Source organism: Perna viridis, chromosome 2 (genome assembly GCF_037379345.1).
Source record: "Perna viridis isolate PV_CMFRI_1.1 ecotype Kerala chromosome 2, ASM3737934v1, whole genome shotgun sequence".
Lineage (NCBI taxonomy): Eukaryota > Metazoa > Mollusca > Bivalvia > Mytilida > Mytilidae > Perna > Perna viridis.
This window is the reverse complement of record NC_142446.1, coordinates 21,664,873-21,680,674: the sequence shown is the minus strand read 5'-3', so window position 1 is coordinate 21,680,674 and position 15,802 is coordinate 21,664,873. Positions and strand designations below refer to the sequence as shown.

At 32.0% G+C, this 15,802-nt stretch overlaps 1 protein-coding gene across 4 annotated transcripts in view; it reads right to left on the bottom strand.

Moving 5' to 3' along the window:
* LOC148624051 (1-phosphatidylinositol 4,5-bisphosphate phosphodiesterase beta-4-like) overlaps nucleotides 1–15,802 on the bottom strand; it is a 95,227-nt gene that overhangs the window by 39,747 nt on the left and 39,678 nt on the right. For all 4 annotated transcript variants that reach the window (XM_088566510.1, XM_088566511.1, XM_088566513.1 and 1 more), the window contains exons 7-14: nucleotides 10,644–10,697; nucleotides 9,783–9,864; nucleotides 6,646–6,746; nucleotides 5,417–5,477; nucleotides 3,962–4,070; nucleotides 2,199–2,409; nucleotides 1,839–1,932; nucleotides 1,093–1,172 (exon numbers count right to left, since the gene is read on the bottom strand). In XM_088566510.1, coding sequence (XP_088422636.1) covers nucleotides 1,093–1,172; nucleotides 1,839–1,932; nucleotides 2,199–2,409; nucleotides 3,962–4,070; nucleotides 5,417–5,477; nucleotides 6,646–6,746; nucleotides 9,783–9,864; nucleotides 10,644–10,697 — 792 coding nt within the window. The remainder of the gene's footprint in view (nucleotides 1–1,092; nucleotides 1,173–1,838; nucleotides 1,933–2,198; nucleotides 2,410–3,961; nucleotides 4,071–5,416; nucleotides 5,478–6,645; nucleotides 6,747–9,782; nucleotides 9,865–10,643; nucleotides 10,698–15,802) is intronic.

Sequence of the window (15,802 nt, the reverse complement as noted above, 5' to 3'; positions counted from 1 at the left end):
GGTCCACCCTCCATGATTGAAATACTCCCAACAACCTGTATATTCAGTAACCTGGTTTGGGCTAGTTTACACTTTTACACATTAGTAAGTGTAAACTGCTGCAAACCAGGCTATTTCATATAACCGGTTGAAAAATTAAGATACATTCCTTCAATACAATGGGGAGCTAATGCTTTACTTTTAAAAATGTAATAAATACATAGGTGTTAACCCTCCCGTTTTTTCCAGGAGTTTCCTGTAATTTTACCTTTTGACCCGAGTGGGAGGCATCGATCTCCCCGGTTTTAGAAATTCCTCCTGTAAAAAACCTCCTATAACTGAATTTATCAAATTTTTTGTCATTTAGTATCGCCATTTTTGTTTATGTCAACAACTGTGGGGTCGTGAAGGTGCTTTATCATCAAAATGTTTAGAACAGCTGAAAGACATACAAGTCGCTCAAGAATTATCTTTGTTCCTGTGGACAAATAGCATGATTTACAATTTTGAATGGCTAGTTACTTCAACAAATGATCAAACTTTCTGGCCAAATACAACTTCCTGTTCCTTGTGACTGATCATTTTACTGACTTGGTGAGAAAACATTGCCTGAGAGTAAAATTGCAGAGAAATTTTCATGTAAAAGGACTAAATGTACCCAAATCAAAAAGCAGGCTATAGCACCAAGTCTTGAGGCTACAGTGACTGAAAACTGTAAACAGATTATATGATGAAAGCAATGATAAGGGGGCCAACAAGTTCTTTGCTACTTTTGTTCCCATTTTTGAAGGAAGCATGTCCATCAAAACCAGATACCCTGACATGCCAGTGGTGAACATAGGAACAGGGCAAAATCTATATGCTATACCAAGTATCACTTCTACTAGTTACATGTATAATCCATATTGTCGATTTATTTGTATATATCATGTACTTATGGTATTGATAAAAATATTTGAAATCTTCTGTATTATTTAATTTATGACATAAGATATGTCCATAATGTCACACAAAATTGTATGACAGATTGCAGGAGATCTCCCACAATTAGGTTTAGACTAGGTTAACAGGTATGTAGATAATTTTTCTGAACACATCTACTAAAGTACTCACCTGCAATGATTCTCAAAAGACAGAATAACTGGATACGAGGATGTTACAAATGCAGTTTCTTTAATTGCCTGAATTACATCCTGTAAATAGTTAACAATGTCAAAGTAAATTTAGTATTAACATTTTCTGGAGATAAAACAGTCTTCAATATAAGAACACAGGGTTGGTTCTATCCTTAAATTCTAGTGGGCAGATTCTGGTCTTAATCATGCTCCTGTTTATGTTCTTCATCAAATGTATATCAAGAAGTAGAGGTTATATACTTCGTCAACCAGAGAAAAAAAGCCCTTATCTTGCTAAACTCTTTCATTAAATCCATCCATTGTTAAATCCTAAACAATCTGGCATGTACTTAATTTCTTGACACTCTGTCCTTTGTCAAGTCTTAAATTGGCCTACCTCAATTCTTTCACATGTTATGTTCTAATAATCAAATCATCAATATGATATTTTCTTAGTAAATTTCTTGACCATTACTTAATTTTTTAAGTGATCAATATATTCTAATATAATTAAGTGTTTAACAAGTTGTCTTCAGACAAAACATGTTTCACATATCTGCCTAGCTTTGGCCTTAGTAAAGGGTCTGAAAACCTAGAAATTAAATATGAATGGCCTTATATAGACATTTGAGGTGAAAAAAAATTGTTATTTTGTAAAAATAAAGATGAATATTTGTAACAAACATTCGGCTATAACACACACAAAACATTGTATCCTAGAGCTTAAGCTTAAAATTCTCATACTTTAAACAGAATATCTGTACACATAGCTTTTCCATGTGTTATGATCGGCTCCTGGTCTTCTCTAGTACCATCCCAACAGTCTAATTCCACACACCTGAAAACATCTATTGTTATTATCATCCAATCATCAATTTAATGAATAATGAGGTAATTTTATAAATAGGAGTGCTAGTCATTTGAGAACCAACAAAGTAAACAAGATTTATCAATATATAATCATAATTACGTCCCCAAAAAATCACCTTCTAGCAGACACTAAATGCCAAGTTATTCATTCAGTCATAAGTAGGTATATAGCATGCTGTGTATTTTTTTATCACCATTTAAATCCAATCTACTGAAAATCTGTGTCACACTAACCTGCAACCAGCAAGTAATGTTTGTCTGTACATTTCCACCGATGACCGACCTCCAAACTGTCGACCACTGAGATAGGTGTTATGTGAAGAGTTAATGTAATAATGAGACAGAGGCTGGTCCATATCCATGTAGATATCTAATCTATCAAGGAATACTGGAGCATTCTCATCTGACATCAAATACCGACAAAACCCATCTAAACTTAACCATTCTACAAAAGTAAGAAGTAATTATAAAAACCATATAAAGTATTTGTGTTTAAAGTCACAATGCTACAGTATTGTTTTTTTCCATGACTAATTTTAACCTTAGTATTATCCTTTTGAATCTATAGGTTTCATCAAAGGGCTTTAAGCACTGTAAGGGTTTAGTAAGGACCTTGTTCAGTGAAGACTGTCAAAGGCAACCTTGTAAGGATTGCATATGAAAAATTTGCCTGGTGTAGATATTCAGTTTACACAGGTTAAATATGGAACTGATCACCATATTCAACTGTTTAGAAGTTGTGAATACAAAATGGTTAAATCTATCATCCATATCAGTAAAAGGCTAAGTCCTTGTTAAGCTAATGGAAACCTCAAATTATGTTTGAATCATATAACAAAAATAGCAAATGAGCAACAGTATTAACATCACAGCAGATTTCATAAAAATCCAACAACAGTTTACAAGGAGATGCAGATACCACACATGTACCCCAACATCATATATTTGAGTCAAAGACATAGTCTATGTTACCCCAAATTTGTTTGGATAAAAAAATAACTGAATGCTTTGCAAGTCAGAGCTTGGTATTATCACAGAAATTTAACCTTGAACAGTTAGGACAAGTGAACACACACCATTCAAACTTAATACAGCTCTCCTGATGTTCCCCATTTAGGACAAGTAAACACACCATTCAAACTTAATACAGCTCTCCTGATGCTCCCCATTTAGGACAAGTAAACACACCGTTCAAACAGCTCTCCTGGTGTTCCCCATGTAGTGAGGGAAAATATTGTTTTTGTTTTCACACTTACAATTCTTCTTTGTTGTCTACATTTTGTCTAAGCAACTTCTCTGAGGGGGCTGAATGGATTGAACCAATCTTGGCACAAAAATAGGTCATAATTTGCAGGATAGCCTGCACATATTTAAATTTCAATTGTAGTTGGCTACCAGTTGAAAATTTTTAAAATAAAAAATATCACAGTCATAGAAACTGATTTCAGGAACTCCTGTGACAATGGGAATGTTCGGTGAACATCTGTGTTGGTGCCCAACACAATTAATACTGTTTTGAATTGTGATTTTGACCACAGTGAAACTGATATAAGAACTTTGAAATTTACATTTAGACATGAGAGATAAGCAATTTGTATGAAGTTGAACCATACTAAAGTAACTAACAGACAAGGTGATCACTATATACTGCCTTGCTTTAAATGTGTATAATTGGTATGGATGATTAGCCTCAGAAAATAGAGAATGATTAACAAAATAATCACTAAACAAACTATAATTAATCTAATTAGCTTCATTTATCCTTATGTTACAAACATGGTGCAAATCCATTGTTTGGACAAGCTTTTCTCACTAAAGAGACAAGAAAATTCCTATTTTCAGCTGTGCAAGATTTTCTTATCTCAACCACAGATGGAGATAGAACATGTACACTTTCCATAAAAAATTGGTACAATTAAATAAAGAGTTAATAATACAATGCAGTTTATATCTAATTAATAATGCATTTAAATAAATCCAGGCAACACAATCCTTACCATTTTTTACATATTCAGGATCTCTCTCATAGGTGTTAATGAGTTGTAAAACCCGTTTCCTATTATAGTAAGGAAAAAGAATTTCATTTAGTCTTGGATCCCGCTGTCTCTGAAGAAGAAAGAATTTTTTTAATGCTTTCTTGATTTTATTCACAAGTGATAATTTCATCCATTTTCTAAAATTCTTTGTCTAATACCATCTAATTAGAAATACAGCTTTATAAATCATATGTGACAATTATATACAAGTATTATTATACATAATTTTTTTATTATACTAGAGAAGACAGATTATCTTAGATTTGAAGACATATCTAGTCAGAGTTAAAATTACACTTTACTGCAAAAATAACTCAAATGTTAACAATTTTGTTTCACTGTTTCATTTGTAACTTTAACAATTTTTATTCAAGGACAACCAACCAATCACAGATGATATTTTATAAGTGGGAGAAACTAATTAGAAAATTATCAACATTATAAATGGTGGGTGTACCAGTGAGGGAAAACCTTTGAATGTAGAAAATAATTCTTCTATACAAAAATAATATGCAACTTTTTAACCATTACAATATATAAACTAAATTCTAGAAGACACATTTACAAAATTCTTTATCAGACTGAAATTCCAATAATCTGTCTTTTTATAGGCAAATTGATGCCCACTTACAGTATGTCATGACATATATTTTGCACATGGCACTGTAAGTAAAAATTATAAGAACGTGTGGCATAAATGGCCAATTGTAATTAGATTAAAAGGTAACGACTTTTGTTTGTATTTAAAAATACCAGGTTATGATTTTTATTAATTACCATTGTATCTATGATGGATTCATCAGACTAATTTCCCACAATGAAAATATACTTCATTAAAAATATAAACAAATTTAACAATACTATTTAAGTTACTTTGCTGAAGTGATACACTCATGAAATGTTGATAAGTTATGAAGTCATGCAGCAATTCATAAGTTTCAGGTCATCCATCCAACAATGAAAGTCTCGATCCCCGATAAAGTTGACAAGGGACATAGATTACATTTACAGAGAATCAGAAAAGAAAGAAACCTAACATATATTGTAAGGATACTCAAAAGGCACAGAGGATACCATAACATCAATTAGTTTACTGTACTTGTAAATTATTAACAAAGTCGATGAACGAGATTTATATTGACCAATCAAAATAGTGTTTATTAGAACAAGAAATGCCCACTGTCAATATTTACCAGCACTAATGGATTTGAATGACATACTTGTCAACAATAGCCATTCACACCCGAGATATTTTGGTAATAATAACAGAAGCATTTATCACCATTCAGCATAATTTCTATTAGTTATGTATCCATTAAAATAATAATGCAATAGTTAATTGGATGTTAAGCAAAATGTTTCCTTACGTTTTAAAAAGAAAACTTCTGTTAAATAGGATCTGCTATTAAAACTTACCTCATTGAAAAAGTCAACAAGCTGATTAATATTCAAGTATGTTCTAGTTGTACTACCATTTCTGAAATAAAAAAAAGGAAGACATTTTTTTTTCAAATCCTATCCTAAATGAAATTTTGTCATAATATGGTAACAAATGTTTTTTTACATACCGAAAAAGGAATTCCACTCACATATAGAATTGATTTCAAGAGAGTTTAATCAGACATATTTTAACATACATGGAAGAATGTTCCTTCAGAGTAACATAACAGGATTCACGTTCAAGTCTTCTATTAATGATTGAATAGCATTGAAAGTCCTGATATAAATCACACTAGTATAGCAGTGTAATCCAAGTCACACTAGTATAGCAGTGTAATCCAAGAGACATTGTTCTTTTTATTACTGACATCACAAGTATAAAGTTACATGTAACCCTGGTTTTTTTTTATTGGGTCAATGCTGTTTGTTTTTTTCTGTGTGTACTTAGTTCTTTTGTTTTGTTTCAGTGTGCCAGGTGTTGTTTTGTTCAAGGATTTCAACTGGTTTCTATGTTTGGAAATGCTACTTCTCCTTTTTTATTTATACTCATATTTCCTCCTCATGAAACATTTTTGTTATTGAGATACTGCACATTGTCACGATTATTGTCAGTAATTTCCTTTGACAATGTAGCAACATACTTTTTGTGGTGCCAATGATAAGATAAACAGTTTCAGTCTTAAAAAGAACAGATATGGTGAATATATGATAGACAACAACCCACTGGGATGTCAGCCTGAGGCAACCCATTGGTCTTCAATGAACAACAACAATACCCCCTAACCAAAGGGCAGGCTGCAGCTGGCCCCAAAACATCATTATACATAGATACAGCAAATGAGTTGTCCATATATACTCAAGTAACACAAACTCTTCAACAGTGTGTTTATGTCACCTCTTGTTTTGGTCTATACTAATGTTAATTCAGATGTCAAACTCTTCAACAGCGTGTTTATGTCACCTCTTGTTTTGGTCTATACTAATGTTAATTCAGATGTCAAACTCTTCAACAGTGTGTTTATGTCACCTCTTGTTTTTGGTCTATACTAATGTTAATTCAGATGTCAAATATTAGTATAAAATTATCAATATAAAAAAAGCTTACTTTGAAACATTTAAAAAATGATTAAGATAGAGTCAAAATCTATCCTACCATTGAAATATCAGAAAAAAACAGATAAAATGAAGACAAACAATCAACTTACAGTTCCTTAAATAAATCTTCAATATCAGTCCTAGGACATATCTTGTGGTAAAATTCATAAAATTTTTCAAATGTAAAGTCAGCAGGTTCTATCTCATCACACTGAAAAAAAAAAAATAAAGCTGACATTGTATTATTACATTTAAGAATATTATTCTTATTCTAAACTTCATGAGAACCAAGACTTGCTCACAGTTTCATAGTTTTCATTTCCTCTTTTGTTCAACCTGGACATGACATTTTATGAGCAACTTGGTGGGTGTTTCTAGAAAAGCAGAGGAAGTCTATCCTACTAGTGCACAAAGTCCATGCTCCCAGTGTTTAGTGGAGTTGAGGTTGCTCATTTACTTTTGTTTCTTTATATGAGTTATTTGGTTATTTCATGTTGTGTGTTTGTCTATATTCCCTGTCTAGTAGATTAATCCTTGATTCTTTTTATTACAGTTCGAACCTTGGTTCCCTTGATTTCAATTTTATAAACTGCACATAAGTTAATGAATAATAAAACATACACAACTGTACCAACAAATACACCATGGAGCATTTCATAGGAATATATATAAAACAGGAAGTAATTGAAAATACATGTAGTAGATAAAATATAGATACTTTTAAAAAAAGTATTTATCAAATACCATTACTTTCTACATAGCTTCAGATAAAAACGAATGTGACAGAAATCTTAATGAATCAAAGTGCTGATAGCACCGGCAGTTTTTAATTCTTGTGGAAATTGTAGCATGAACAAAATTTCAAAGATTATATGATATGATAAAATTGTGATCATACATTGCATTTTAAATACTATTAAGAACTCTCCTTTTTTAATATGTATAAACTGAAAGTCAATTTATACTACTGATCCAACTTCACATACATTTGCAAATTTTGAGCCATTTCACCTTTTTCCCTAATTTTAAATCTATAAAAAAGTTAATGTCCATTTATGTTCCAATGCTTTATTAACATTTTCCAGTTTTAAATCTATCACAAAGTTAATGTGCATTTACATTCAAAACTTATATTAACAGAGTATTTATCCTACACAACAATTATACTTAAATAAAACCAACATCAGCTTACAAAATAATTTCCTTAACATAAGATTTTCACAAACTACACACTTTTATCAATTTGAATTTTTCCACCAATTTTACTAGGTTAAAATCACTGCTCTTCACTTCCTATTTATAAATGATAAAATATGAATGATAGGATGGATAATTTGACTTATTTATAGTGTATTAAAATGAAAATATTTAACTCATTTTATCCTTCCAGACACATTACTGCAAAAAAAAAATTCCCTAAATGTAAATTTATTACTAATTAAAGTTTGTTTCTGTCTGCAAAAACATATGTCTTCCCCGTCCCACAAACTGTTCTGAGCAGAAATGAAAGCTATGCAGATAAAAAAACGATTTCCCAATTTTAAATTATTTTCAGTATAAATTTCTATCAGTAAGTTATATAATATAGTTCTTGGGTATTGCAAAGGCCTCTTAACAATTATTATATTATACCTGAATAATTTTTTTAATGGAGTTGCCCTGACAAGGTAACTACGAGGATTTTTAGGCAAATTTATAAGTTCAAAAGGGCATTACTTTCTGCAAAAATTAGCAGATCAAAATTTCTTGGTAATATGCACAACTTAACATGATGTTTTTGCAACATACCACATTTGGTAAATTTCAGTTTAATAGTTTCAGAGTAGTTGCCCTGACAAGGAATGAGGATTTTTGGCAAATTTCTAAGTTCAAAGGGGCAATAACTCCTACAAAAATTGGGAGATCAAAATTTCCAGGTAATACACACAACTAAAAATGATGATCTTGCAACATACCATGTTCTGTTAAATTAAGTTCATAAGTTTGAGAGGAGTTGCCCTGACAAACATTTTGACAGATAGACAGACAGACAAAAAAGCCAAAAACAATATGTATCTCCACCAAAGTGCGGGGATAGAATATTATTGAGCTGATAAATTGCAAGAAACATATTTACTTGTTAAAAAAGAAATATTGAATGATATAAAAGGAATTACATTTTGGACTTTATTTTGTGTAGTGTTCAGAAATAGTAGGGAAGTTCCAGTGATGGACCAGTGACATAAGGTATTTTGATCCTAAAGGATCAAAAACCCAATAAAAAGCAAGCAATTATTTATATATAGACAAAGAAGAGTTATGTAGTACTTGTAACAAACATGAAGTAACATGTGCTAGGCATACCAAACTCAAACATGAAGTTATAAGCCAAAGCAACTGAAATCACTTACAACACACACCCTATCTAAAAAAAGCCACACAACAAATTTGAAATAAATCCATTTATTGACAGCTGAGATAATTGCCACATAATTTGAACAGACAGACAGAATAATGAATGGAATGATAGACAGACAAGGTGAAATAAGTTGGTGTATAATATGATGTGTAGAAGACCTCAAAAGTGATACACAAACAAGCTATGAGCAAAAAAGGTAGCATTCATTTATATATATAAACTGCTACAAGTTTAATTCAAGTCAAGTTATTTCATTTTAATTTATGAGAGTAGCGTATGGTTAACCAATGAAAAACCCTTAAAATAATGTTGTCTCTTCGTGATAGGTTCAACTGCTTGTGAAGTTGATATTTAAAACCAATTAGTTTACCAATGATAAAGATAAAATGCTATTACTTTGCTTTAATGGCAGTTAGCTAACCCTGAATTTATTTATTTTATTAACCATATAACAAAACTGAGTACAGGAATCAACCTGGAATAATGTGATATTTGCTTTAAGTAAAAGTCTGCAAGGGGACCTAAACTTTTCCATACTGCTACTGTAAAGCTATCATAATTCAATTCTTGATATCATTTTTCTTTGTTTGTCAAAAATTTGTAAAATAGTTAATATCAAGAAAACATTGCCATATTTTGATGATAATTTGAGATCATGGTTTGACCAAACCAAGAGAAATTAAAAGTGTTACCACCATGTTCAACAATTCACAGCACCTGCTATGTACACATCCAGTTCAATATTCTGTCCAATGAATGGATGAAAGAATAGGAACATGTAGTTTCTCATCCCACACAATGTCTAAGGAAAGAACAAACTGTAGTAATCCCATCATACTGCATACTAACCTTTCCCCCTGGCAAACCAAGATCCTTCAAACATTGCATAATCATCTTCTCTGTTCTACCAGAGGCAAAAGTTCTAGTGATGCTAGAAAAGTCACCAAAAAGATGCAATTAAATTATCTTTGAAGGATGTATCCATTGTTACATAATGTATCACAACAATACGCTTAAGGAGGATAAAAATGATCTAATTTTCCAAACTTTTATGAAACAAACAGATAAATTATTATTGTTAATTCTCTTGCTCTCAAGAATAAGACTGATACACTTGTCATTACTCAAATTATGATTGTGTGATGCCAAAGTTTCTGTGATGATTGTTTGAAACATACCTAACAGTAATATGACAGAAATACAAGAGTCATGATACTAAATGTAATAATCTAATGACAAAGCTATTGAAATGAACCATGTTACATGTACAGTTTGACAACACAAGAAGAAATCTATGTATAAAGGTATGGTTTGATCACATCAGTAAAAATGCATGGTTTGACCACACCAGTATAAATGTATGGTTTGACCACACCAGTATATATGTATGGTTTGACCAGGTGTAAATTTCACATAAAAATGTAAGTGTAAAATTAGTTGTAAAGTATGACGTTTCAAAACTATTTTCTATACTGCTATAATGTCTCAACTTATTATTTTTACACTTATGAATTTTGAGAAAATGACTGCAGTATAACAAGACTTAAGGTAATAAAACAGTGCACATTGAATTTTTTTGGTGTTCTACTTTTGCAAAATGTAGCAATGGAGAAAAAAATTTAAAGTACCTTGAAAACCTTTCATCATATCACTAAATAGTATATTTCTTTTCAAATCTGCAAAAAATTATGATAAAACAGTATAGTTTACCTCCTGACAGGAATTTTTCCATTTGGATTTACCATCAGACAAAGTTTCATCCAACTGAAACAGAAAATAAGAAATGTTTAGTTTGACAACACTAGTATAAATGCATGGTTCCACAATAGCAATATAAATGTATGGTTTGACCACACCAGTATACATGTACGGTTTGACCACAGCACTATAAATATGTAAGGTTTGATCACTCTAGTAGATATGTATGGTTTGACCACACCTGTAAATATGTATGGTTTCACCACACTTGTATATATGTATGATTTGACCACAGCAGTATACATATGTATGATTTGACAACAGCAGTATATATATGTATGATTTGACCACAGCAGTATGCATGTCAGGCACTAGTATGTATGTATGGTTTGACCACATCTGTATATATGTATGGTTTCATTACACCTGTATGTATGATTTGACCACACCAGTATGTATGTCAGGTTTAACCATACCAGTTTCTATATGTATGGTTTGACCACAGCAATAAAAATGTAGACCACACCAGATAGACATGGATAGTTGTCTACACCAGTATAAAAGTATGGTTTGACCATAGCAATTATATGAGGACGGCATTTGCCTTTAGTGCAAGCAAAGCATTTAGTAGATTCCCTTACAAAAATATATTTCATGTCACTGACCATTTTTGCTGAATTTGATTACGGATAATTTCACATGTGGGAGCAGACAAAAGATATTCTAAATAGTTGTAATTCTATTGGTCAAACAGTTCCAGGCTTGGCAAAGAAAGCCTTGTTTTTACCACAACTGGAAAGCAGGTTTATGATAATGTCAAGGAATTATGATCAAACACCATGTGTCTTTAAAAGGTTTTGTTTAGCATATGTTTTGACTACATTTCAAAGATTCAATAAAAAGAGATGTAAATTTTTGCTTTGAGAAAGTTTCTTAAGTTGTCAATATGAAAAATTGACAAATTTCTATACATTTTAACATTTTAGAGCAAACTTTGCTTGTTAATTAACAAAACAATATTTTGACCATATCAATACAGACATTATGATTTCATCACATCAACAGAAGGGTATTGTTGAAAACAAAACATACATATGGTGATTTTTCATTGCCTTAATCTAATTTAGTTGATTTCGGATGTTTGTTCACTATTTCTAAGTTGTCTGCTGTGGTTGCTGCATGATACTTGGTTAGGAATGATTTTGCCCTTATGTCAATGTTAGTCATTAGTGTGTATTAGAGTCGTTATTTGACTTTTTAGTGTATTTTGATGGATTGATATTGTTGTTATCGTGGATTTTATTACTTTTGTTGTTGGGGCTATTCAGAGCTTACTTTAAGGTGTGTTTACACTTATTGAAGGCCCTGTGCAGGTCCGGGTGTCAAAAGAATAGGCCTGCAGCAGCGCTAAGCTTGTTGTATAAGGCAACTAAATAGTGCTCAGAAACCTAGCCGGGGGCTAGGCGTTCTGCCCACAGAGCAACTGGGATGTGTGCCCCAGGTGGTGGAATGGGGTACCCCTGGCGTGTTACATGCTGGGGTTGTCAGGCTATAATACGGAAAACCTGCCCGCTAACCATAGTGGTGCACCGTGTTGGGAAAGATACCATGTTCCTCGCACGTTAAAGAACCCTGCTGTGGTATTCGATAGGAGTAAGAACCTTTGCACTCCGCCACAGGAGGCTAAATTGCCCTACCTTACCCATCCCCCCTTTTTCCAGTGGCAATCAAAATTTGTCGACCCTATTATCCTTGTGACCCATCCTTTTTTTTTCATTTCATGTTCATTTTGTCATCCATTTCATGTTCATTGTCTGAATATAGCTGAAATATTGCTGCTCGGACGTTAAACCCCAACAAACAAACAAACAAACACTTATTGAAGACCTTTTGATGAACTCTGTAAGTATTTACTATTTTTTAATATTTGTCAATTTTTGAATTGATCATATAAATATTAATGTACAGTTTGACCACTTAAATATACACCATATCAATTTTCATAATTACAACATTAGTATCCATGTATGGTAATAGGAATTTTGCTCATATCAATTTAAATGTCCAGTTAGCAAATACGCATGTAGTCAAAGTACTGTAAAACTAGTAATTTTCACTGTTTTCAATTTAACTTAATACATTGTACTGCTATTCTATAAAAGAGAGATATCCAGAATACTAATATTATATAATAAGACAATTAAGAGTTCTAGATAATGAATAAATAGGAATATCTACAGATTTTATCTGGCAAATTGATTGAAATTAAATATCAATATCACCAATCAATTAAAATCAGACTAATCTTTTCTTAGAAAACACTTCATATATCACAGCAGACTAGAAAACTGGAAATACAAAAAAATATATAATAGTTAATCCTAGATGGTTGACACGTTCACAGATTCCAACAGAAATCGTATAATTGGAAAAAAAAAAGCTAAATGCCAAAGGCAAGTAACAGTTATGTGGTAAAAGAACTTTTAATGCTCTCTCTCTCTCTCCTGGACCAGAATTCCACACTTAACTGGTATGAAGGAAGACAAAAGTCAATGAACAAAACCTTGAGAATTTTACCATACATTAAATAAATAAGAACAGAAGTATGGACCATTAAGAAGTCATCAAAATGCCAAAAAATATCAATAAAATGCTTTGCAGTGCAACATATTTTTTCTGGCCCCTTTTTGGTTCCTGATACCATAATAATTCAAGTCACATCCCCCAAATCAATTCCAGCCAGCCATTTATGGTATGGCACATTCAGTTATTGTTCCATGTAGATCCATACCCTTATACCGAAGTTTTTATCTAGAAACCAAATTGTCTATGGATGAAGACAATAAGGACAACAGCATGATACAATTATACCACTGCAACTTTTTTGCAATTACATGAAGAGATTTTATCCACAACATTCATTTTAGCAACTCTCAACACTGATTCCAATATCACTGGCATCAATGTGATGTCTGTAACTACATTTAAGGACATCCCAAGATGGAGGATGCTGACTCTGGTAAGAAATAATATTATCAGTTTTGTAACAATAAAGATTATTCTTCTATGTTTCATGTTTTCATTAATGTATTATTAAATTTTGAACAAAAAGTGATGCCCGTTATACTGCAGCAACGGCCATCACATTGACACCAGTGAATATGAGCTGCAAGTATTGTCTTGTCAGCTATCAGGCAGTAAACCTATTTCATCTATGGTTATATAAAACTCAATAGAAATCTTATACATCATACATTACATATCTTTCAACAGTGGCAATGATCTAATGACAATCCTTAATTGTATTTAAAAGACTGATAATCTACACACAAAATGTACAAAGTATAGAACTTGGTGCTGTCCCTGTATACAAAAACGTATCCGACATTGACCTAATATATCAGATACTTTGACCATCAATGTCTGCCATCTATAAAGGTTGATCTAATAGTAACTTTACTTCTTATTTAATTGAATATCCAATTGAAATTGTACTTCAAACTGCAGAAAATAATGACTACATATTACATACCCTAAAATAACAGCAAAAAGAAGGACAATCCTTTTGCTGTTCAGATTGTACAAAAAGTAGCTTTTATCAAACAACAATATAAAGATTAGCAAAATACCATAACTGATGGCTCATTAAGAACCAGATAACCATAAGACTGGGTTTCATGTCAGGTGGAGCCTAAAAACCAACATTTACACAGAATCAAAGGTTTTTGTAGATTATCATTAAGTTAAATGACTTACGTAACTCCTATATTAAAATGTTCCTATATGTAAAAACTATAAGCAACTTCATTCTTAAAGCATAAAAAAAAACAACACAAAAACAAATAAATAAATGACAGATGGACGGACCCCCTCTTACTAAATACCCTGCATTTTGCAAGTGCAAGTTATTATTAAGTTGTAGATCTATAAAAATCTAACTAGTTAACAAATTCTTGTTTCCTTTGCAATCTTTTGATGATTACAGTTTTATAACACTAGGGATGTAGGACCCTAAACCTTCATCAGCACAAGAACACACAAAAATAAAGGCTATAGTGACATAACATCTTCTAAGATACCAATCGTATTTTATATCATCAAGAATTTAATTTTCTTATCCATTTTTAACTTGCTAATATCGTTAGCGACTTCTTGCACTCATAATTTCAGTACTTTATATTCGCATATGATTTGCAAAATTATATATTACTTCTCCACATTATGCTGCTGATCAGTGCCGTGTTTACCATCATAGCTTCATACCAGATCAAAATATACCTCTTAAATATCATACACACATGTTCTACATGTGTTTTTGCTTGTATGAGAACGGGAACTTTGCATTAAACCACTGTGACATCTATGGCAACACTGCCTGCATAAAGTCCAGCGCCCTTGACCACTTGGCCAGTTAGGCTATAAAATAAAGCTTTCCCTGGCCGGGTCAAGGGACCTATTTATTTCCTATCAATGGTTAATGGTAGGTCTCATGAAACCCTTGTAGCCATTCAACAAGTAGGCTTTACATATGGCAGTAATAGTTATTCTAATTGAAAACCTTACGGTTATAAAGAGAAAATTTCCTACAACCTTTTGACTTCATTGTTTTTATTCAGTTTTGTGTAGGCTTCAGGATGTTTCCCTATTTCAGTCCTTTGTCGTTAACCATTCATATTGTGTGTGTAAAAATAAACACAAAAGAAACAGCATTCGATGTGAAGCAGCATCCTGTTTATACAAACCAGATCAGGATACAAATAAAACTAATCTATTAATGAAATGATTGCTTTACAGTTCCTAATGAAGCACTACTGTCCATATGAGTCCATGAAAAACAAACAACAATAGCCTTTCCTAATACCAATATATCAATACTCATAGCTAATCATTGGATGAGAAATGGTGGACAGTAACTTACAATTAATAAAGCAGTGAACTTAAAATCCAATTAATGATTATAATACACTTAATCAGTAATGCTATAGAAATGGTAATTTCTAAAGACCCAAGTTTCTGGAGAACAGCAAGCATTACTAATTACATAAAGGCACCATAAAGCCAATGATATACTTAGTATGTATACCATGTGACCCCTATGAGAACAGAAATACAGCTCGGTTGAAAACAGCACTGATCAGTCCGACAGTGACATTGTACAAACTGCCTGCCAC